Here is a 25,050-nt window from a genome sequence, read left to right on the forward strand (position 1 = left end):
ATGACAGACATGTCATTTTCTAAGTGATAGGAAGACAACCATTGCAGGGTCAGCTGCAGAACACCTGCCCTCCCACCAATTAACAGGGTTGCGCAGGACGCTGGGAAGTTGGTTGACTTGTGCAAGCCCTCTTGAGGGAGTGCGCGTGTTCAGTTAGGATGCCCTATTTCTAGCACCTGTTTCTAGCGTTTTCTCACACTTCCACCCACACTGCTACCTTTTTGGCTCCAGGCAACCCCCCTTTTATTCTCCCTGGCTTTGCAAAAGCCTTTTAGGTCTGGGATTTTTAAAAAATGCTGCTTGGAATTGTTCTTTTCTATAACTGTATTTTTCTTTTTGATTGTATTTTTGTACTTGCATGCTCTTTATTTGTAAACAAACAATGCAGTCAAGGGAGCTGCACCAGAGCTGTGCCGCTCCCTGCAAGGGGGGTTGCATAGGAGAAGGTCTCTGCAGATTGTGCCCCCATGGGTCAGATCCGTCTGTCTCCCACTCTGCTGCACTTAGTGGCGCCAGAATCTGCCCCTTGCAGTGCCAGCATGTTCCTGCCCCATGGCAGAGACGGCTGCATTCACTGTGCACCCAGAGGCTGTCCCTAAACGTCTTGGTGCCTCTTGCTGCCCCGTTCTGATGTCCTGCTCTTGGAACACAGCACCTCCTCCGCTCTATGCTGTCGCGCTGGTGAAGAAGACTGCCAAGCACATAAACATCCACAACCTGGGGGGACGGCGCTCCTGCCACAGCCACGTGTACAGCCCAGCGGGATGGCTGCTTCTTTCCCGGTACACTGTAGAGGCTCTGGAGAACGGCACCGTCCACTGCAATCTCAGCTCTGGTAAGAATTGCAACGGAGTCTACTAAACAAATGGCAACAGCTTGATTCAAGAAGAGAGGCATGTGCGCGTGTGTGTGATGCTGGACCCTGACTGAGATCTGGGCCCCTTCTCTTTCTAAGTTCAGATTAGTCCCCTATTTGCACTAGGAACAGGATTTTATGTACTTTGCCAAACCTTTCAAAGGTTGAGATGCTATGCATTCACGACGACGCGGCACGGTAACAGAAGTTCAAGGACGCTGCACATGCCATTTCTAGGGGAATTCTACACCTCAAGTTTATTGCGCATTCATGGTTGCTCACTCACTGAATTGTGCAGGTCCATTTCATGCCGTCGTCATTGTCCAGTCATTATTCCACTATTTTCTCCCACCTGTCCCATGTTTTCCTCAAACAGAAAAAACGGGGTATCTTTCCAGATATGCGCAAATGGAGCGCCACGTCCTCCCCATGTATTTCTCCCCCAGTGTGAATGAAGCGCTGAGTGTGGTCGTTGGGGGCGTGGTCATGATGTCGAAGGTGGTGATGAACGTCTGATGGGCGTTCAGCCTTCCCACTCCTGCGCCATTTTGGCTCCTCGCCATTTTCAGCCTGCCTATTCAAAACAGAGTGGCAGGGTGGCAGAGCGGTGTCGAGGGGGGGTGGCAGAGCGGAGGAGCAGCAGAGGGGCTGAGTGGCAAGGACTGGCCAAAAGCATGGAAGAGGGAGGGGGGCCTGGGGAGATCGTGGGGTGGGGCTGTCCGCATGTCAGTCCCCATCCACCACTGACGTGCAAGGGGAGGGAAAGGGGCAGGAACCCAGGAGCAAGGATCGCTGAACCTGAAGCGTGTGCAATGCCTCTTAACGGAAACATAACGCTGTGGGAACGGCCATCTACACAGCAGGAAGCCCGTGCAAAGGGAATCAGTTGTGATCCTGCATTTAAAATGTAAGTGGAAAGCCCCGTTTTAAATGCAGGATTTTAGGCTGGTGTAGAAATCCCCAAAGTCTGGAGAGGGTGCTGGGGCTTGAGTTCTGGATAGGGAGTGGTGGTTTTTTAAATTAATTAATTAATTACTTTCTATACCGCCCAATAGCCGAAGCTCTCTGGGCGGTTCGGTGATAATGCCACTGAAGTCTGAAAATATGGGGCCCAGCGGGACACACGTTTATCCAGATTGTGACATGCAAATGTATCTGGAGGCAAGCTCCCTTGGCCCAGAGAAAAGGCCTCCTGCTTACAGTTTTAACTGGAAATATAATGAGCTTCTGCACCAATTTTGCACGCGTTCTGTCTGCATCCCTCTGGCGAGGAGCTCAGAAAGGCAGCTGCTCTGTTGCTGGTTGGCTGTGGGCAGCTGAAACTGACCTGAACCTTTGAAAACGGGCCTTTACAGAACAAAGCCCTGGCTCCCGAGCCCTGATTTCAGCAGTTCATTTAGCCAGAATTTCCAAGCCTGCACATGGGTGGGGCCTGTACAAAAGCACATAATGGGTGCAGCTGTTTGGGCAGGGAAAACTCCAACTCTGGAGAGAGAGAAAAACTCGTCTCATGAGCCATCAGGGGCCAGGCATAGCCACACAGGACTTACAGGGAGGGGCAGGGAGCATCACGCAGATGCCTAGGCAATATGTGGCCTAAGCCTGGTGTTGCCGCCCTGCTCGGCCCCCCCCTTTAATTCCCAAGGAGCATTACAGTAACACAGGTGCATCTCAGAAAAGAATTGCACATGCCCAACCATTACAAGCCAGTGTAGTGCTCTAAGAAACTCCAGTGTTCTCCAGTGCTGCTCAGAACCGTTGACCCATTTCCAGCATAAGCTGTGTTGAATTCACCCACCTGTACTTACCAGCTCGCTCAGATGCCCTGCGCAGTGAGAGCAGACAATGCGGTGTGATTCCACTGGGTAATGAGCGGTCTGTCTTCCTTCCTCAAAGCTTACCAGGGTTACTTTTGGAAGGGCTGCATGCCAGGAGCTGATGGGAATCTTTGCAAAGTCTGCATTGGACAAAAGGAGATGGAGGGAGACAAGGGATCGTCCAGGTGTGCAGCCAATCATAATGAACGCTACTATGGCAACCTGGGTGCCCTCAGGTGAGTCAGATAATTTTGAGAGAAAGGATACTGTTCAGTAATGACAGCTGCCAAATGTCGAATTCCTTGGTAGCAATTACTAAATGTACAGTTGAATATTATTTTTGGTCCATAGATTTCTTTTAATTGTTGCCATGGCCACTGGATGAAATGGGCTGTAGCTACTGTTAGCAAAAGACCAGGAATGAATAAAGCCGACTGAGACTGAGGCTGGCCTCACGTTTTCCGTTGCTGCACAGGAACCGGATGTGCCAGTTCCTTCCTACACACGCTTTTGTTTTCTCTACAATGTTGTCCCATCAGAAAATCAGTTTCTGCATTTTCCTCACCTGAGAGATGTACATGCTCTGGATGAAGAGACAGCTTGCATATCTGTTGAGCAGGAAAGGTGGTGAATGTTGGCATTTACTGATAAATATTATAAATATATTTTAAAAGAAAATAAAAAAGAGGGTAAATCTCAGCAGGTGCAGATGGCTGCCCTTCCATCTATAAACATTGTGGTTGATCTCAACTTGCTGTTGCCAGAGTTATGAGAGACTGACTGGTGCTGGATTAATTCTTTCCGTTGTTGTCCATGTGTCTGTGATTCAATCCTGAAGTGTTAATGTATACCATAAATGCAGGCCAATCAACATCAAAAATATATGTGTCCTTTTGTCCATTGAGTGACTGCATTTTCCTGTTAATTTTTTCATAATTGCTATCCCCAAACCCTTTGATATCATACATTAACAGATAAACCTGCATTACATCTCCCATGTTGTATAACTTCTAGCTTCTCAGCCACTAAGAGATATGCAATTAGGTCTTCATGTTTAATTTCGATGTTGGATCCTGTAAACATATTTAGTAATCCTATTTGTGGGTCAAAGGTGATTTGTTGCCTTGTAATAGCATTCATCTCTGCACACACTTCTCCCCAGAGTGTCCAGTCTCTTCAGAACTACTAGTAGACCAAATTTCAAACTCCCCCAATTTGTGACTGCTATAGTAACATATATATGAGAGCCTGTGCAGTGTAGTGTTTATAGTGTTGGGCTGAGATTCAGGGGATCCGAATTCTAGTCCCAATTCAGCCATGAAGCTCACTGGGCTGCTATGGACCAGTCACTATCTCTCAACCTAACCTACCTCACAGGGTTGTTGTGAGCATAAAATGGAGAGGAGAAGGATAATATAAGCCAGCTTGGGTTCCTTGGAGAAAAAAGGCGGGATATAAATGTAATAACATATAATAAAATAAAATATGTTGCATCGGGGTAGGCAAACATTTTGGGCCGTGGGCACATTTGGCAATTGGATAAACTGTCCTGGGCACCACCACAAAATGGCTGACACAGGTGGTGTGGCAAAGGGCAGGTAAGCTTCCCAAAAGACTGAGCACAAGGCAGAGGGGGGGACTGAGCCCCAAGACTCTAACCAACTCCTTTGAAGCCACAGTATTCAGCACCAACAGGAACCTATTTCACAGCAATCCCAGCTGCCAGTGAGAAAATGTGTTGTTGTTTTTTAAGTGGGAAGGGTAGGGCACCTTGGCAGGCGCCAAGAAAGGTGTCCGTGGGCTCACTGGTGCCCATGTGGACCACACTGCCTCCCTGTGTTACAGGGAATGTCCAAGATTTGGTGACAGCCAACAACTCTGGGCTCAGCTTAAGGTCACGTCATCTAATGCACAGTAGTTTCGATGAATGATGCATGGTTGATGTAGTCATGCTGGTTCCAATTCGACTGAAATTATTCGTGGCTAGTCCCACTAAAAGCAATAAGTATTACGTTAGTGTGGCTAAATTGGTGTCAATGGGACTTGAACTAACTTTTGCTGGATTGGGTCCACCCTTCCTTCTTCTAGATGCCTCTCTGGTGACCCCAGTGGAAGAAGTTTTGGTGACGTGGCTTTCTTGGAACATCATAACCTGCTCCAGAATATTGCACGTAAGATGTCTTTTATCTCTCTTTTAAAATTCTAGCAAGGTGCCAAAGTTATTTTTCAGATTAATTTCTCCCCAGACATTATCACTGCTTAAGTAGCTTGCCTGTCCTGTCCCAGGGCTCTTGGGGGCTGGCCCTTGGAGGGGACTCAAGTGTTCTGTGGAAAGCGGCCCCTAAAGTGCCAGGAATGGTGCCGCTTCATCCATTTCCATTTGCCGAACAAAGGCCTTCTGCATTCCAAGCCCTGGGATCCATGCAAGAGCACCCTTCTGTACCCGTTCATGTAACTGCAGAATAATGGCATGCATGACTTGAGACTGGTTCCAAAGTGTGTCTGCGAAGCTGATCTTTCACCAGCCTGTAGTCATATGTGTACAAATGTCGTTAAAGTGAGCTAAAAGATAACTAATGCAGTTCTTAAAATGTTGCTTTGTATTAGGACCATCAATAGTCCCCAAGACCAGTTTTTCTGTGCCAGTGTATTCCTTAGGAAATATAAATCTCCCCTTACTATCTTTAATATCTTCTATGTTAAAGTCAGTATCTTTTTTTTATTATAGCAAACCTTCTCACATTAGATTAACTTTTTGCAGTGTAAGTCTCTCCTATACCAGGAAAATAAGTAATTAGTATCTGAGTTTCTCTTATGATAGATCTCTTGAAGAAAATAATATTGGTTTAGTTTGCATAATCACTTTTTTGGATGCTTCTCTTGTTTTATAATGAACCCGAAGGCCTTTACATTAAATATCATTGTTTTTAATTAATTCAACCATTATAATTCATCAAGAACCTATTTGTATATCTTCCTTCCTTCCTTCCTTCCTTCCTTCCTTCCTTCCTTCCTTCCTTAGTGTTTCTTTATCTCCCCACCCCCCGCCCATTCCTGGGATTCCCATGTAGTGCTTAACTAATAACTGTAATACAAGAACAATGACATAAATCAAATTCAAACCTTTGGGGGAGGGTTATTCCAGGAATCAAAGCTTTATTGTTGTTGTTCAGTCGTTCAGTCGTGTCCGACTCTTCGTGACCCCATGGACCATAGCACGCCAGGCCTTCCTGTCCTCCGCTCTCTCCCGGAGTGTGCTCAAGTTCATATTCATTGCATCCGTGATGCTATCCAGCCATCTCATCCTCTGCTGTCCCCTTCTCCTTTTGCCTTCAATCCTTCCCAGCATCAGGGTCTTTTCCAGTGACTTTTCTCTTTGCATTTGGTGGCCAAAATATTTGAGCTTCAGCTTCAGTATCTGTCCTTCCAATGAGCAGTCAGGGTTGATTTCCTTTAGGATGGACTGATTTGACCTCCTTGCAGTCCAGGGGACTTGTAAGAGTCTTCTCCAGCACCATGGTTCGAAAGCATCAATTCTTCGGCGCTCAGCCTTCCTTATAGTCCAGCTCTCACAGCCATACATTACTACTGGGAAAACCATAGCTTTGATTATGTGGACCTTTGTCGGCAAGGTGATGTCTCTGCTTCTTGCTATGCTGTCTAGGTTTGCCATAGCTTTCCTCCCAAGGAGCAAGCGTCTTTTAATTTCATGGCTACAGTCACCATCTGTGGTGATCTTGGAGCCCAAGAAAATAAAATCTGTCACTGCTTCCATTTCTTTCCCTTCTATATGCCAGGAAGTGATAGCGCCAGATGCCATGATCTTTGTTTTTTTAATGTTGAGTTTCAAACCAGCTTTTGCACTCTCCACTTTCACCCTCAACAAGAGGCTCTTTAGATCCTCTTCGCTTACTGCCATTAGAGAGCCAGTGTGGTGTAGTGGCAAAAGTGTTGGACTAGGAGCTGGGAGATCCGGGTTCTAGTCCCCACTCGGCCATGGAAGCTCACTGGGTGACTTTGGGCCAGTCACACACTCTCAGCCCAACCCACCTCGCAGGGTTGTTGTTGCGAGGATAAAATGGAGAGGAGGATGATAATGTAAGCTGCCTTGGGTTCCTTGCAAGAGGAAAAAAAAGGCGGGGTATAAATGCAATAAATAAATAAATAAATAAATTAGGGTGGTATCGTCTGCATATCTGAGGTTGTTGATAATTCTTCCGGAAATCTTAATTCCGACCTGTGATTCATCCAACCTGGCGTTTCTCATGATGTACTCTGAACTAATCGGTTGTTCCATGTCTGGTTCTTACTGTTGCTTCTTGGCCCTCGTACAGGTTTCTCAGGAGACAGATAAGGTGGTCTGGTACTCCCATCTCTTTCAGAATTTGCCAGAGTTTGTTGTGATCCACACAATCAAAGGCTTTAGTGTAGTCAATGAAGCAGAAATAGACGTTTTTCTGGAATTCTCTTGCTTTCTCCATGATCCAGCGAATGTTGGCCATTTGATCTCCAGTTCCTCTGCCTCTTCGGAACCCAGCTTGTACTTCCGGTAGTTCTTGGTTCACATACTGCTGAAGCCTAGGTTGTAGGATTTTGAGCATAACCTTGCTGGCATGTGAAATGAGCGCAATTGTAAGTAGTTTGAACACTCCTTGGCGTTGCCCTTCTTTGGAATTGGAATGTCAACTGACCTTTTCCAGTCTTGCGGCCACTGTTGAGTGTTCCAAATTTGCTGGCATATTGAGTGCAGCACTTTAACAGCATCATCTTTTAGGATTTGAAATAGCTCAGCTGGAATACTGTCATCTCCGCTAGCTTTGTTGTTACTAATGCTTCCTAAGGCCCACTTGACTTCACTCTCGAGGATGTCCGGCTCAAGTTCAGTGACCGCACTATCATGGCTATCAGGGACATTCAGATCTTTCCTGTATAGTTCTTCTGTGTATTCTTTCCACCTCTTCTTAATCTCATCTGCTTCTGCTAGGTCCCTGCCTTCTTTGTCCTTTATCATGCCCGCCTTTGCACAAAACGTTCCCTTGAGATCTCTGATTTTCTTGAAAAGATCTCTAGTCTTTCCCATTCTGTTGTTTTCCTCGATTTCTTTGCATTGTTCATTTAAGAAGGCCTTCTTGTCTCTCCTTGCTATTCTCTGGAATTCTGCATTCAGTTGGATATATCTTCCCCTTTCTCCTTTGCTTTTCACTTCCCTTCTTTCCTCAGCTACTTGTAAAGCCTCATCAGACAGCCACTTGGCTTTCTTGCATTTATTTTTCTTTGGGATGGATTTAGTTGTTGCCTCCTGAACAATGTTACGGACCTCCGTCCATAGTTCCTCAGGCACTCTGTCTATCAGGTCTAATCCCTGAAATCTATTCCTCACCTCCACTGTATATTCATAAGGGATACGATTTAGGTCATACCTGAATGGTTTAGTGGTTTTCCCTACGTTCTTCAATTTAAGCCAAAATTTTGCAAGAAGAAGGTCATGATCTGAGCCACAGTCAGCTCCAGGTCTTGTTTTTACTGACTGTATAGAGCTTCTCCATCTTTGGCTGCAAAGTACATAATCAATCTGATTTCGATATTGACCATCTAGTGATGTCCATGTGTAGAGTCGCCTCCTGTGCTGTTGGAAAGAGTGTTTGCTATGATCAGCGTGTTCTCTTGGCAAAACGCTATTAGCCTTTGTCCTGCTTCATTTTGTACACCGAGGCCATGCTTGCCTGTTATCCTGGTGATTTCTTGACTTCCTACTTTAGCATTCCAATCCAGATGAAGAGGACATCTTTTTTTGGTGTTAGTTCTAGAAGGTGTTGTAGGTCTTCATAGAACCGATCAACCTCAGCTTCTTCTGCCTCAGTGGTTGGGGCATAGACTTGAATTACTGTGATGTTGAATGGTTTGTACTGAGAACCATTCTGTCGTTTTTGAGATTGTACCCCAGTACTGCTTTTCCCACCCTTTTCTTGACTATGAGTGCTACTCCATTTCTTCTAAGGGATTCTTGCCCACAGTAGTAGATATAATGGTCACCTGAATTAAATTTGCCCATGCCTGTCCATTTTAGTTCTCTGATTCCCAAGATGTCGATGTTCAATCAGGCCCCAAAAGCACAAATCAAGATCAATAGTTCATGAGGCTTCTAAGACCTGTAGGGAGCACACTGTGGGCGCCCCCTATTCCCTTGGTTAGTGACCTTATCCGTGGAACCACTGGCATAAGTCGTTTGAGACAACCCAGGTGTTGGGATTATGAAGTGGGGAGCAATCTCTGCTTGCTTTCTACATTGGAAGTGTGGGATTGATGGAGGAAGATCTTGGCCAGAGACTCATCTCCTGTTTCCATTTTTACAGGACAAGATTATTTTCAGCCAGGTATTTCAGTGGACTCTTTCTATGTGTGGAAATTGTGTAAAGCCACTCAGTTCTATTACCTCACAAGAAAGGAGTAATCCTATCAAAACATCTTATCCAAGGCATGTTGGATCTGAATTAAATCTGAATGATACCAGTACCTACAGCTGCAGCACTTGATCTAGGATAGGATGTTTAGGGCTGAAATTAAGAGAACCCTGATGAGGATTGGGTCCCTATTGCAGGACTTAAAGCAGGGGTGAGGGACCTCCAGATAGTGTTGGACTGCAACCCCGTCACCACTGACCATTAGCTATGATGCTTGGGGCCGATGGGAGGCCACAGCACCCCTCCTCCCAATTTAAAGGACTCAGCTCATTATTCTGTATAAAAACTTGGGCCTTTTACAACATTGGGATAGAGTACCTGCACACCCCTCTGGGTGGGCTGAAGACATAGGGCCGATCTAAACGGAAACCGTTTGCGAAGCGTTTTGGGCAAAATCCGCATTTTCACAGAATCGAATTAGCTCTTTCCATGGTGCACACAGTGCTGTATTCCTCCGCTTTTGCAGTGTATATGGGAACTGAAGCTGCATTCATTGGGGTGCGGTGGGCAAGCAGAAATGAACATCATCAATTGCGTAGGTGTGGGGCAGCCAAGGAGCGCAGGTTTGCTCCCCCTCCCTTCCTCCCTCTCATGTTCACGAAGTGCAATGGAGGACTTGCTTATGAGTAGACGCTCATGACAAACCCCACATACCCCACAGAGACACACACATTTATGAGGCGGGCAGGCAAGCAGGCAGCCACTGCCGCCTGGAGACTGAGCAGAATGAGCGGGACTGCAGGAGGTGCTGGGAGCAGCGAGTGCAGAGCCGGTGAGGAGGGAGAGCGACTGGCACATTGCCTTTGGTGTATATTAACTGCCCAAACAACAGACTCCCCCCCGCCCCGAAACAAACATGGGCTCAATGAAATGCTTCTGAGTACATGTTCATGAAAATCATCTGCCGTGGCATCCGCCCTGGCATCCACCCTGGCACCCACCCTTTCTTAGATGCGCAGCTTTGAACCAACAGGCATCCACCATTTCTCAGCTGCGCTCCTTTGTAGCTGCACAGTATCAAAACAGTAGGACTGGCTTCCCCTACCCCCGCTCCCAAGCTCGATGACTATTTAAAGTGAGAGGCAGAGACTGAGCCAGCATTTATCAGCTGTGCTCCTTCTTGGCTGCACAGCTTCAAAACAGCAGGGCTGGTTCCCCCTGCCCCCCACTCCCAAGCCCAGTGTCGTTTCTGTTTCCTGACTCCTAACTGAGCAAAGCAGAGGAAGCTGCCCCAGCTGGTCTAGGAGCTATACAAGCAAGCAAGCTCCCAGAGAGGGAGTGATCAGGGAGAGCAAACAGGAGTTTGGCAGGGGAGTTGCAGTAGAAGAGGAGACAAAGGCAAAATGGTGAGTGGGCTGGAGAAAGCCCAGGGACTTTCTATTCTGAGTTGCCATGTGCTCACCATGTGCTCCTGAGAGCTGCAATTGAAGGGGCGTGTCCCGAGAGCTGGGACTGAAGAGGCATGGCCTGATTAGTCTCAGCAGCTGTGCAGGTGTGGAGTTTCATTTTGTTTCCTGACTCCTAATTGAACAGAGCAGAGGATGCTGCTCCAGCTGGTCTAGGGGCTATACAAGCAAGCAAGCTCCCAGAGAGCGAGCAATCAGAGTGTGCGAACAGGGAGAGCAAACAGGAGTTCAGCAGGGGAGGTCAAGGGGGAGGCCCCTAACATTTTTTTTAAACATTTTTTTTCTTGTAACACACACTTCTATATCAGGGGGACTCTGTTGTTAGCCTCCAGTGAATAGGGGACAAAGCACAGGCTATCCCAGTACAATCAGAAATCTAGAAACAAAAAGGGAATAGAGACTATGGAAGGAAAAGACTCTGCAGTCGTGGTGACCTGCAAGGTGTGTGCCATGTTTGTTTTCTTGCTGGAGATCAACATGGCCTACACCTGCAACAAGTGCAAGTTGATCACACTGCTGCAAGAAAAAGTAAGAGGACTGGAGCGGCGAGTGTTGACCCTCCAGGGAATAAGAGAACATGAAGAGTTCTTGGACAGAATGGTGGAACTACAGTAGCATAGCGGAGTACAGGAGCTAGGAGAGCAACAGCAAGCTCAGGAAGAAGAAGGAAATGCTGAGGCGAGGAACAATGAAGCAGAGGATACTCAGTGGAAAAGGGTGACAGTTAGGAGCAGAAGAACTAGACGCCACTCTGCACCAGTGGAGGCAGTGGAACTAGGGAGCCGTTTCCAGGTACTTGAGGATGAGACTGGAGGACAGCCTGCAGAGGAAGAATTACAGGGGACCCCGCATGAGAGCAAGCAAGAGTCTGAAGGTCAGCCAAGAAGAGTCGATGAAACCAAGGACTGCAACAACAAGAAGAGAAGAGGAGGAGGAGTGGGAGACTCCTTGCTGCATGGGATTGCAACCCAAGTATGTCTCAAAGACCCATGGACTCACCAGGTATGCTGTCTCCCAGGGGGATGGATTAGAGCTGTGACTGAAGGGTCGCCTGCACTCATAAAGCCCATTGACAGGAATCCCATTCTTCTCATCCATGTGGGAACAAATGATACCACCAAGCAGAGCTATGAAGAAATCACATCAGACTTTTAAGCTCTGGGAAGGAAACTCCAGAACTTTGGGGCCGAGATAGTTTTCTCATCCATCCTTCCAGTATTTAGAAGAGGGATAGAAAGGGTAAGAATAATACTCCAGGTGAATGACTGGCTATGAAGGTGGTGCCGGTGCGAGATATTTGGATTCTGGGACCGCAGGCCATACTTTCTGAAAGATGAACTGCTGGCAAGGGATGGGTTGCACCTCACAAGGGCTGGGAAGAATGTGTTTGGCCACAGCATGAAGAACTTCATCAGGAGGGGGTTTAAAATGAATCCTACCAGGGAGGGAGATGTAAAGTTGAGGGTAATAATGGACGAAAGCTTCTGCACCACAATGGAGGGAACAGCTCAAATGGCACCCAATAATAGTATTCAGAAACATGTAGGAAGAAAGCCAGACTATAAATCACATGGTCATCGATCTCTGTATACTAATGCCCAGAGTTTGGGAAGCAAACAGAACCAACATGAACTTTTAATACAGGAGGAAAAATACGACTTGATAGGTGTAAGTGAAACTTGGTGGGATGACTCCCATGACTGGAAAACAGCAATTGAAGGATATAACTTGTTCAAAAAGAACAGGAGGAACAGAAAGGGAGGTGAAGTCACACTGTATGTTAAAAATGCATATCTCTGCACAGAAATACAGGAGGAGGAACTTGGTAGCCCCATTGAGAGCATCTGGGTTAAAATAAATGGAGCAAAGAATAAAAGGAACATGGTGGTCGGAGTCTACTACCAACCACCCAATCAAGGAGAAGACGAGGATGAAACTTTTGAAAAGCAAATTGCCAATGTTTCAAGGAAGCATGACGTAGTAGTAATGGGGGACTTCAATTTCCCCGATACCTGTTGGGAGATGAATTCTGCAAAACATGGCCCCTCCAGGAAATTCCTGACTTGTGTGGCGGATAACTTCCTCCTACAGAAAGTGGAGGAAGGAACTAGAGGATCGGCTATCCTTGACTTGATCCTGACCAACAGAGATGACTTAGTGGATAAAGTAGCAGTTATGGGAACTCTGGGGGAAAGTGACCATGTTATACTTGAGTTCTTGGTTCTAAAGGAAGCAAAAGGTGAGTGTAGCTAAACACGTACCCTGGATTTTAGGAAAGTCAATTTTAATAAACGCAGAACAATGATCAGTAAGGTCCCATGGCAAGCGACTCTAACGAGAAAAGGAGTCCGAGATGGGTGGGAGTTTTTAAAAAAGGAAATTCTCAAGGCACAATTACAAACAATTCCAACAAGAAAAAAAGTGGAAGACAATAGAAGAAGCGAATGTGGCTTCACAAAAAGCTTAGAGATGACCTGAAAACAAAAAAGGACACACATAAGAAGTGGAAGGAAGGCCAAGCTACAAAGGAAGAGTACAGGCAGGTAGCACAGAATTGCAGGGATGGTGTCAGGAAGGCTAAAGCTGAGAATGAGCTGAGGTTACCGAGGGATGCTAAAAGCAACAAAAAGGCTTTCTTCAGCTACGTGCACAGGAAAAGGCAGAGGAAAGAAATGGTGGTTCAACTATTAAATAAGGATGGCAAAATGCTAACAGCTGACAAGGAAAAGGTAGAAGTGCTCAAAGGTTCCCTGGTACTCAGCGCTGGGTAGGTCTCATCTTGAGTATTGTGTCCAGTTCTGGGCACCGCACTTGAAGAAGGATGCAGACAAGCTGGAGAGGGTTCAGAGGAGGGCAACAAAGATGATCAGGGGACTGGAAACAAAGCCCTATGAAGAGAGACTGAAAGAACTGGACATGTTTGGACTTCCGGTTGGAACCAATGTCGCTCTGGTAGCATCCCACGGGCTCTCTGTGGGAGCTTTCTCAAACAGCTTTTTAAAAGGTTGAAAAACCTTTTCATCTCCCCCCTGGAATTAAAAGGGGGGACAAGGCAGCTCTGGATAACATCTTGGAGAAAAGTACCCCCCCCCGAGATAGTGGGGGGGCTGGATTCTGGGATTATCACCCCAGAGCTTTACCAATGCAAAAAGCTGTTCTGAAACTCCTGTTTTATAGGAGAAAACAGGGCTGATGTGTTCCATAGTAATATATGCTTTAAGAAATAACAACACCTGAGGGATGATTTAATAAATATTAACAATATTTGAGAACTTCTGAGGACCTGCAAGATCTGTTTGAAAGAAACATGACTACACCGAGGGGAAGAAAAGGGTTGGCATCACCGCCAACTCCGTCCATACCTCCTGTGTCAAAAGTTTCAAAAACAGAAGATATAGGAGAATTATTTACTCTGATAAAGACTTTATCTTCACAATTTACGTAGCAAGCCAAAAGGTTGGATTTAATCCAAAATTCCATTACCACCTTGCAAGAAGCTGTGGATCTAATTAACGCATCATGGCAAAAAATGGAGACAAAAATTAACGAACGAGAAGACTGAATGGCTGGGAATGAAACTACGAGTATGTTTTAAAAATGTCTATGACAGAATTTCTCAACTGGAGGCCTTCACGCGAAGATCCAATGTACGTATTATCGGGATTAAAAATCTGCCTAATGATGTAAAATTGCCTATTTTTGTGGATAAACTTTTCCATGAGATACTCCCTATCCCATCTGATTATTTACTTGATATTGAGCAGGCATTTCGTGTGCCAAATGCTAAAGGGACTGACTATATGATCATAGTCCAATTTGCAAAAGTTTCCACAAATAATTATATCCTGCGTTTGGCAAGAGAGGGTGGAAGCCTTTCCTGGAAACAAGATAAAGTTATGTTATTTCCAGATTACATCAAAGAGGTGGCGAATAAAAGAAGGCAATTTATCAAAGCGAAAAATATGGCAAAACAAATGAACTTACAATATTACTTAAAATACCTGCTACACTTTGTATTCTGTCTGAATGTCAGATGAAGAAGTTTCTAAATCATGAAATGGTGGAGGCATGGCTGAATGTAAAAATGCGTGAGATTTCTGTCACAACCCCATGAACTGGAATCTTTAAACAAGCTTTGTTAACTGCTTGTGTTTAGTCTACATGATCCAGATTAGGTCAGAAGATAAATGATTATACATATATTTATTTATTCTCTTTCATCTTTCTTTTTTTCTTGCCTTTCTTTCTTTCTTTCTTTCTTGATTGATTGATTGATTGATTGCATTTATACCCCGCCTTTTTTCCTCTTGCAAGGAACACAAGATGGCTTACATTCTCCTCCTCTCCATTTTATCCTCACAACAACAACCCTGTGAGGTGGGTTGGGCTGAGAGTGTGTGACTGGCCCAAAGTCACCCAGTGAGCTTCCATGGCCGAGTGGGGACTAGAACCCGGATCTCCCAGCTCCTAGTCCAACACTCTTGCCACTACACCACACTGGCTTATATTTTATATATTATATTATATTATATATTTTTTATTTCAAAATAGATATGGTATGCTGTATTTAAATTTATTGTTTGAGGATAATTGTGCACATGCATTTATATATAAAATATATTACTGATTGTTGAAGGTTTATTTTAAGTTTTATTATTATATAACACTATATTCTTCTCCTTCTTCTCCTTCTCCTTCTCCTTCTCCTTCTTCTTAATATAGGCTACTGGGAATGAACTGTAGACCTGTTTCTTTGATATAAGATTGATGATATTATATTGAAATGTAAGGTTGTTTATTAAACTGTAAGATTGTTAAAGTTATAGATACAGTTTTTAAAATAGAATGGCATTGGAGGCTGGGGCGTATTGGAGTTTAAAGGTAATTCTTTAAAGGGGAGGGAGAGAGAGAGGGGGAGGGAGGGAGGGGGAAAGAATCTTATTTTCTTTTACTTCACTTCCTTTCCTCCTCTCTTTTCCCCTTTTTTTTTCCTTTTCCCTTTTCTTTTTGTTATTGTGGTGTCCTCATCAGAATATTGTATTGCTGGGAAATTGTAGTATTGATCAGGTTGTTGGTATTTTTGGTATTGTTTATTTCATTTATAAAGATAAAATAAATAAAAATATATTCAAAAAAAGAAGAAAGAACTGGGCATGTTTAGCCTTGAGAAGAAAACACTGATGGGAAATCTGATAGTGCTCTTCAAGTCCTTGAAAGGCTGTCACAGAGAGGAGGGCCAGGATCTCTTCTCCATCACCCCAGAGTGCAGGACATGGAATAATGGGCTCAAGTGACAGGCATCCAGATTCCGGCTGAACATCAGGAAAAACTTCCTGACTGTTAGAGCAAGAAGACAATGGAACCAATGACCTGGGGAGGTGGTGGGCTCTCCCACGCTGGAGGTCTTCAAGACGAGGCTGGACAGCCATCTGCGAGGAATGCTCTGACTTGGATTCCTGCACTGAGCAGGGGGTTGGACTCGATGGCCTTGTAGGCCCCTTCCAGCCCTACTGTTCTACGATTCTATGACTGCTTAAAGTGAGAGGCAGCAACTGAGCCAGCGTTTCTCAGCTGTGCTCCTTTGTGGCTGCACAGAGTCAAAACAGCAGGGCTGGCAAAGTGGAACTGAAGGCAATGAGTTACTTCCAGGTAGACATGTTTCCCCCTCTGCTCTCCCCACGCTACTTTCCCTTCTGCCAATCAGCACCGCTTCCACCAGCCTGTGCCAAAGCCATCTGTGGTCACACGGCCTCCCGAACAGCACTGAAGCCACAAAAATCCGACATGAAATGAGTTTGAAAAAAACCCGGATTGAGGGCAAGGGGGAGCTACAGAGAGCGGCGTGCATCACGTGACGCTATCGATTTCGGGGTGGCATAGAAGCAGAGTAAGAGCCCCATGTAGATGGGGCCATAGAGGGTGTGTGGTCAAGGATTTGGAACACAGTGCCTCTCGCTTTGCCTTTGAATAACACTGGGGAACTCCCTTGCAAAGTAGCTCAGTGGCAGCACTCCTGCTTGGCGTGCAGAAGGTCCCGGTTCAGTCCCCAGCATCTTCGGGTAGGCTGGGAAAGAATCCTGCCTGAACCCTGGGGGAAAAGCTGCTGCCAGTTGGTGTCAACTTCGTGGGCTTAGGCCTGATTCAGTAAAAGGCGGCTTCCTATGTTCCACTTAATAGCTAGATGTGGCGGTATGCTGGATAAGCTATGCCATGTGAATAAGCGGTACTCAGACTGTTGCTAGAATAAAATTCATAGGGAAGGGGCTATACTATCAAAGGGACTGAGGGACTGCAATTCAAAGGGACTGAGTATGAATACTGCAATGTATTAGATGCATCATAGGATACACGCCCCTGCCCCAGGCCTTATCAAATGCTTTTAGATCTTAGATGTTCAGTGTGTACCTAAAATAAGAAGAGAACTTAACACTCCTTATGTGGTCAGCAGCTCTGGCATTCATATGGAAATGTCTCAGACTGCCATCATTTAGTGGATTGTTTGATAAAACATGGAAAATCTTGGCAATGAATGGATAATGAGCATCTCTACACCAGCCTAAAATCCCACATTTAACACAGGGCTTTCTGCTTCCGTTTTAAATGCGGGATCATGACGAACTCCCTTTAGACATGCTTCCTTCCCCCCCCTTTCCCCCTTATCTGCATCTTCGATATGTTTCATTATACAGCCGCTAGATGGCGCTGTGGTCTAGCTCCTCTTATTGCGGCTTTTCCTCTTTTCACAAGGGAACTCAAGCACTGTAATTTGATAGCTCATTATCTCCAGTTCTTTAAAAAATGGAATAAAGGTCATTTAGTGCGGGAGACACCCTGGAGGTTGACAACGTCATCTAAGGGACCTGCAAACGTCCGTGAGTGAGCAATCTCAATAGCAGGATAAAAGCTCCGTGTGAAGAGGCCCAATATCTCAACCCAGATGAAAGGCATTACTGACCCAACCTACAGTGGTGGCTTCTGTTCCATTGCCTGTGTTGACTCAGCAGTAACTCTACACAGACAACCATTAAGGTTAAGTTCTACATTTATTTAGTAAGATTTAGAGAGATGTCACAGCTGACAGAGGGAATTTATAAGTGATTGGGACTGTGTATTCCTTTCTGAAGCATGTTACTTTGGTGGGGGTATTGATAATGTTTGTTTGAACATGACGTATCAGACTCTCTTCAGGCTCTGTAAACAAAGAAAAATGATGATGGTCATTTTGTTTTAATTTTGTTTTATGAAAATCTTAAGATTCATAAGAGTTAAAAAGTAACCAATAGTTGGGTATCTGATGTCTGTCTCCTATTTACAACATAGATTGTAAGAGGTGACCTGAAAACAAAAAAGGACACATATAGGAAGTGGAAAGAAGGCCAAGCAACAAAGGAAGAGTACAGGCAGGTAGCACAGAATCGCAGGGATGGCGTCAGGAAGGCTAAAGCTGAGAACGAGCTGAAGTTAGCGAGGGATGCTAAAAGCAACAAAAAAGCTTTCTTCAGTTACGTGCATAGTAAAAGGCAGAGGAAAGAAATGGTTCAGCTATTAAATAAGGATGGCAAAATGATAACAGATGACGTGCTCAATTCCTACTTTGGCTCAGTCTTCTCCCAAAAGAGGGTCTATGACCCCCCTGGCAAAGGCGAAGTACAGGCTGAAGGGGCAGGATTGCAGCTTGAGATCAATAGGCATATGGTCAAGGAACACCTCATTACTTTGAATGAGTTCAGATCTCCAGGGCCAGATGAACTGCACCCTAGAGTCATAAAGAAACTGGCAGAAGAACTCTCAGAACCGCTGTCTATTATCTTTGAGAAATCATGGAGGACGGGGGAAGTGCCAGATGACTGGAGGAGCGCTAATGTTGTCCCTATCTTCAAAAAGGGTAAAAAGGGGGAACCTGGGAACTACAGACCAGTCAGTCTGACATCAATCCCTGGGAAAATTCTGGAGCAGGTGATAAAGCAATCCATCTGGAAGCACCTTGAAAACAATGCAGTGATTACTCGAAGCCAACATGGATTTGTCAAGAACAAGTCCTGCCAGACGAATCTGATCTTGTTTGTTGATCAGGTCACCTCCCTTGTGGACCGTGGGAATGCTGTAGACATAATATACCTTGACTTCAGCAAGGCTTTTGACAAAGTGCCCCATGATCTCCTGATGAGCAAACTAGCTCAAAGTGGGCTAGATGAAACAACGATCCGGTGGATCCACAGTTGGCTACAGAATTGGACTCAAAGAGTGCTTATCAATGGGATCTTCTCAAAGTGGGGAGAGGTAACAAGTGGGGTACCGCAGGGCTCAGTCCTGGGCCCAGTGCTCTTCAACATTTTTATTAATGACATGGAGGAGGTAGTACAGGGAATGCTGATCACATTTGCAGATGACACAAAATTGGGCAGGATAGCTAATACTTCGGAAGATGGAAACAAAATTCAAAGTGATCTGGATAGACTGGAGTGCTGGGCAGAAAACAACAGAATGACATTTACTAGGGATCAATGCCAAGTTCTGCATGTAGGAAAAAGAAACCAAATGCACAGTTACAAGATGGGGGATACGTGGCTCAACAACGCTATAAGCGAGAAGGATCTTGGAATTGTTGTCGATCACAAGCTGAAGATGAGCCAACAATGGGATGTGGCTGCAAAAAAGGCAAATGCTATTTTGGGCTGCATAATAGAAGCATCGCTTTGAAATCCTGGAAAGTACTAGTTCCCCTCTACTCAGCACTCATCTCATCTGGAGTACTGTGTCCAGTTCTGGGCACCGCACTTTAAGAAGGATGCAGACAAGCTGGAGGGAGTTCAGAGGAGGGCAACAAAGATGATCAGGGGACTGGAAACAAAGCCTTATGAAGTCAGACTGAAAGAACTGGGCATGTTTAGCCTTGAGAAGAGAAGACTGAGGGCAAATATGATAGCACTCTTCAAGTCCTTGAAAGGTTGTCACCGGGAGGAAGGCCAGGATCTCTTCTCTATCATCCCAGAGTGCAGGACACGGAAGAATGGGCTCAAGTGACAGGAAGCCAGATGCCAGCTGAATATCTGGGAAAACTTCCTGACTGTTAGAGCAAGACGACAATGGAACCAATGACGTAGGGAGGTGGTGGGCTCTCCCACACTGGAGGCCTTCAAGACAAGGCTGGACAGCCATCTGTCGGGGATGCTCTGACTTGGATTCCTGCATTGAGCAGGGGGTTGGACTCAATGGCCTTGTAGGCCCCTTCCAACCATACTATTCTATGATTCTATGATTGGTCTAAAGACCCAGTCTCAACAATAATTGCATTGTTCCTTTTCTTTCCAGTTCTGGACAGCTCAGGCTGGGCGACAGGATGTGCCCCGGGGGATTTTGAACTCCTGTGCCTAGATGGGAGCCGAGCAGCAGTAACCGACTGGGAGGCCTGCAACCTGGGCCACATTCCCCCCAATGTAGTTGTGACCCGTCCAGTGACTGTAGCCAAGGTCTATGACTTCCTGGTGAAGTCCCAGGTAAGGTTGGAAATGTTGGACTGAAGTAGTTTAAGTATTATTTGCGAAAGCATGAATCTATGAGACCCAGTGAGTGCATGAGTCTATGCGAGTATGTGCTTATTTGATGTGCTCCACTGGCACAAACAGGAGCTGTGCAAGAGTGTGGTAATTCCTCCATCCATTAGAAAGCACTTAAGAGGGGTGAGCTGAGAAATCCCTAAGGAGAGAGGCAGCTGCTGAAGCAGAAATGTCCAAGTATGCAACCCCCTTATGCAGCCTCCTTGAAATGCATGGAGTTCCTGGACATTTAACTGCGTGCAAAAGTACATCCTAACAAATTGTATCCTTGACTGATCAGATCTGTCTGTCTCCTTTTCTGGCACATTCAAGGCTGCCATTTGAGACGGCCACCTTGGATGAGGCAGCCAGTCTTTGGCATACATTGACATAGCTCACTTGAGACTTCTGAATCTGTGCAAATTCAGAGCTTCACAGCCCTGTCAGGAGGCCCGGGGGATGCTGTGAGAACTGGCAAAGGGCTTGTGTGGGGGGCTTGCTCTGGACATTCTTGTATGAAGCTGATTTTCTAGAACATTTCCAATGGGGGCTCAGGCAGGCCTAGTTTGGGCACAGAGTCTGCCTTGGTTGCCCAGTGGGATAACCTCTGTTGAGAGAAAGGCAAGGAAAGTGCAGCCCACTTAATTCTCTTGGTCTGCTCAGCAGTTTTCAGTACCATTATCATGTTATCAACTCTCTGGGTTGGGTCTTGGAGGCACTGCTTTGAAGCGATTCCGCTCCTGCTTGGATGGCTGATTTCAGAAGGTGATGCTGGGAGATTTCTCTTCCACCCCTTGGCAATTGTTCTTGGCAACTGGCATAATAGTTCCATATTATATCCCATTGTTATCATTTAGACATCAGGTTAAGACCTTTCTCTTTCAGCAGGCCTTTTAATCTTTAATCTGTTGTTCTCATTATTAATTCTACAGCTGGATCCTTAACGTTTTTAATATTGTTAGTGTTTTTAATGTCTAATATTGTATTGTTTTGTTTCTTTTATTGTTGTAGTTTGGTTATTTTGTTTAATCTGTTTTGGTTTTATGGTTGTGAACCACCCCAAGGCATTTGCTACTTGGGCGGTATAACAAATAAATGTTGTTCCGCATCTACATGAAACAACTAGAGTGAGGTCATCTGAGTTTTGGTCTGAGATATCATCAATATGTGGATGACACCCAAATCTCTCCTTTTCATAAAATCCAAGTGAGGCAGTGGATGTTCGGAATCAGTGCCTGGGTGTGCTAATGGGCTGGATGCGGGCCGATAAACAGACTCCATCTGGACAGGGTGGAGTTATTGTTGATGGCTGGTTTGTTTGTCCAGTTAGGTGATAGCCAATATATTCTGGAGAGGTTTGCACTTCTGCCAAAGGATCAGATGTGCAATTTGAGGGTCCTCATTGATCCAGCATTGTTACTAGAGGCAGAAGTGGCCTCCTGTGGCTCAGAGTGCCTTTTATCAGCTTCAGCTAGCAAACCAACTGTGACCTACCCTGGACAGAGGTAGCATGGACTGGCCATGGTGATCCATGCTCTGGTCATCTGCTGCTATATTACTGTGATGTGCTGTACATGGATTGGACTTTAAAACTGTGTGGAAACTGCAGGTGGTCCAAAACAGGGCTGCAAGGTTGTTAACTAGGACTGGACCATTTGACCACATTATACCTGTGTGTTGTCATCTCACTGGTCCCCAGTCCATTTCTGGGCTCAAATCAAAGTGCTGGTGGCAACTGTTAAAGCCCTAAATGGCTACCGCCCCCTACCAAGACCACATATTCCTGGGAGGACCTTGACTTCCTCCTGGAGGCCCCTCTGCAAGTGCCACTGCCTAGGGAGAGCAGGTGGGGGGCTCCGAGGGGAGGACCTTCCCCTTGCTTGTGGAAAGACCTCCACAGAGATGCTCAGCTGGGGCCTGGTTTGTCTTCTTTTTGGCTCCAGGCAAATAATGTGTTTATTCTTCCAGGCTTTTTAGTGGCCCTTAGCGGATTTTAAGTTTTGTTGTGTTTCTGGCTTGTTGAAATTTTTTAGAGCTGCCTGGGCTTGATGTTATTGGTTTATCTTTACTGTGGTGTGTTTTCTATTGTAATTGTATTTTTATTGCTGGCATAGTGGTTAAGACGCTGAACTGCAGACCGGAAGGTCGGCAGGACAGCAGTTCGAGACTCGAGTGCCGCGTGACGGAGTGAGCTCCTGTCTTCAGTCCCAGCTCCTGCCAACCTAGCAGTTCGAAAGCAAGAAATTGCAAGTAGATAAATAGGCACCGCTTCGGCAGGAAAAGTAACAGCGTTCCGTGCACCTCGGTGTTCAGTCATGCCGGCCACATGACCACGGAAGCATCTTTGGACAGCACTGGCTCTTCGGCTTAGAAATGGAGATGAGCACCACACCCTAGAGTCGGACACGACTGGTTGGGGACACCGTTACCTTTTTTAATGTGCACTGCCCAGAGAACTCTAGCTATGGGGCAGCATAGAAACACTGCAAGCAAGCAAGCAAGGAAGAATAGCTAGCATGGGGAGGCCTTGCTTGTGGTCACTAATCCATGGCTCTGCCCACTGCCTTTTAGGAAGCGAGTGCAGCATCTACCTTCCAGCTCTTCCAGTCACAGAAATATGGAGAAAGTGACCTGCTCTTTAAAGATGCCACTCAACATCTTTCGCCAGCAAGCCACCTGGGCTACCAGACCATTCTTGGGGAATCTTTCTTCCAGCTTGCAGAGTCTGTCTTCAGCTGCACCCCTGCAGGTAAGCTGGGCTGCAGCGAAGGAGACGCAGGGCTGGCTGAACCCCCACCTCTGAGCTGATAGACTCAGCTTTGTCCATCAGCCACATCCAGCAGCACCAGCAGCGGAAGGGACGCCGCGGGAGCTTTCACAGGAATCCCCACTGGGGCCAAGCAATGGTGACAGCATGTTGTGCTGCGGCGGCATATTGAGCCAGCTGTCTGACAGCCCCTAACAGGTTGGGCCACAGTGTACCCTAATCCAGCCTTCCCCAACCTGGTGCCCCCCAGACATGTTGGCTACAACTCCCATCTTCCCCAGCCAGCATGCCCATTGAATTGTGGGGATGATGGGAGCTGCAGTACAACACATCTGGAGGGCACCAGGTTGGGGAAGGAAGCCCTAGTCAAATAGCAGGCACTCAAGGAACAGAACTCCGGCTAAACCAGACGGCTAAGCGCTGGTGGAGCGTGGCATGAGCCATGAGCGAGAAGCCCCTGGCTGAAATCTTACCTCAGCCGTTAACTCACTAGGGAAGTCTCTGGCCCCGTCGGAAATATCATTGCTCCTGCTCATAGGGAACTTGGGTGGTCGAACGCCAGTCAGTCTGAAAGCAAAATGTGGTCATATAAGAATAAGGGGATGGATTCTGAATACTCAGGGGATTCCCAAGCAGGCAGATGTATACACGTCTGTAAATTAAAAGAGATATTTTAGAAATCACCCCAAAAAGCCTGACAAGGAAATGTGGGCTCCCAGGATGTATGGCATACTGAAAAACGAAGAAGCAAACTGGTTGCGGGAGGGGTGAGGGAGAACGGGGAACCAATCTGCTCCAGCTACCTGTAGTAATCTAGAGGGAAGGGTTGTGTGCACCTAGTTTGTTTTTTTAGTCACCCTCTCTACACAAAGGAAGAAAGGAAGAAAGGAAGTGGACCTTCCCCACTCTCCAGGACCATCTTCTTACCAGTATAGAGCCCCTGGTGTGTGTGTGGGGAGGCCTCACGGGGTGGGGAAGGAAAAAAGGTGTCCTTTCTCCATCCCCACCCAAGGCCGAAAAGAGCACCACAGGGCTGCCGTTCCAAGTTGTCTGGAGCCCTGGGCTGGAGCATTCCCCTTGCGGCCTGGCTACACACAGCAACATTTTGCTGCAGATCCCACTTGGGGGAATAAGGATACTGACCTACCTGACTAGGATCTCTTCAGGATTAGTGATACAATGTGTATAGGTGATATTCTTTGGAAACTCAAAAGGTGCTATGTAAATGCTAAGCACCAGTGGATTGGTACAAATCTACACTCAGATCAGTAAATAAAATGCTGCACCCGGGCAACGTGGATTCTGTGTTGGGTATAAGTTATACAAATTTGCCTGATTTCTTGCATTTTGCCTACTTAGTTATTGGATTAGAAAAGTGTGAGATTCAGAGGAAGCTGGATTCTGCCACCTTCTGAGCTTTTTTGGCATTTCCAGGAACTCTCAGTCCAGGTGTGCACACATGAGCAGGCCTGCACATTAGCATAAGTTAAATGCATCCTCTCTCTTGGTTTTCAGGCATCCTGGACTTCTGTAAATGGGATAGTTGTGCCTACTCAGCACAGCAGTGACATAATGTCCAGAGAAACCCCCAAGATGATACAAGAGGGTTTCTGGGCTTCAGCAGCTGGCTATTTCCCTTAGCAAACATAGACAAGGTGCATCTCGTCCATTCTTGTTGATGAGAAAACTCGCGGCTGCTTCCAGTGTCCCTCTGATCCTGACAGCTAACAATGTATAAACACAGGATCTCCCCTTTACACGCTGCATCAGCTTCTTTTGGGCACCTCCAAATCTGATTGTACTTTTCATTAGCTGAAAAGCACCTTGGTACAAGTTAAAAAAGAAGCAACATTCCGCCTAGCTTACAGCAACTGGATGAATGCTCACAAGTTCACAACAACCATCTGTCCTGGGTTGGCAACTGGCTTTACTGGAGGGAGGAGAGGAGGGCTCTGGATAGGGGTGAATGCTCCTTCCTTGTTCTCCTTGACCTCTCAGTGGCTTTTGATACTGCTGACCACGGTATCCTCCTGGACCACCTGGAGAGGTTGGGCATTGGAGACACCGTATTGTGGTGGTCCCAGTCCTTCCTCTCCGGCAGGTACCAGAGGATAGCACTGGGAGAGGAGGTGTCGGACCCATGGCTGTTCACTTGTGGGGTGCCATAGGGTTCCATCCTCTCCCCGATGCTATTTAACATCTATGTG

At 46.2% G+C, this 25,050-nt stretch overlaps 2 protein-coding genes across 3 annotated transcripts in view; one reads left to right on the forward strand and one right to left on the reverse strand.

Annotated features, from left to right (window-relative positions):
* The window catches only part of LOC146336322 (serotransferrin-1-like), a 44,253-nt gene extending 19,842 nt beyond the window's left edge, over positions 1–24,411 (forward strand). The window contains exons 12-17 of the mRNA XM_084819907.1: positions 653–835; positions 2,753–2,909; positions 4,762–4,844; positions 19,853–20,037; positions 22,648–22,825; positions 24,359–24,411. Coding sequence (XP_084676033.1) covers positions 653–835; positions 2,753–2,909; positions 4,762–4,844; positions 19,853–20,037; positions 22,648–22,825; positions 24,359–24,411 — 839 coding nt within the window. The remainder of the gene's footprint in view (positions 1–652; positions 836–2,752; positions 2,910–4,761; positions 4,845–19,852; positions 20,038–22,647; positions 22,826–24,358) is intronic.
* PRR14L (proline rich 14 like) overlaps positions 1–25,050 on the reverse strand; it is a 56,086-nt gene that overhangs the window by 1,769 nt on the left and 29,267 nt on the right. The window contains exons 10-12 of one of the 2 annotated variants that reach the window (XR_014785750.1): positions 23,317–23,410; positions 3,239–3,281; positions 2,665–2,813 (exon numbers count right to left, since the gene is read on the reverse strand). The gene's annotated coding sequence lies outside the window, so the exon portion shown is untranslated. Of the gene's footprint in view, positions 1–2,664; positions 2,814–3,238; positions 3,282–17,532; positions 17,732–23,316; positions 23,411–25,050 lie in introns of those variants that run through there. The other variant, XR_014785749.1, reaches the window with a different exon arrangement.

Source organism: Heloderma suspectum, chromosome 13 (assembly GCF_057233095.1).
Source record: "Heloderma suspectum isolate Gila_16-S chromosome 13, 16-S_ref, whole genome shotgun sequence".
Classification (NCBI taxonomy): Eukaryota; Metazoa; Chordata; class Lepidosauria; order Squamata; family Helodermatidae; genus Heloderma; species Heloderma suspectum.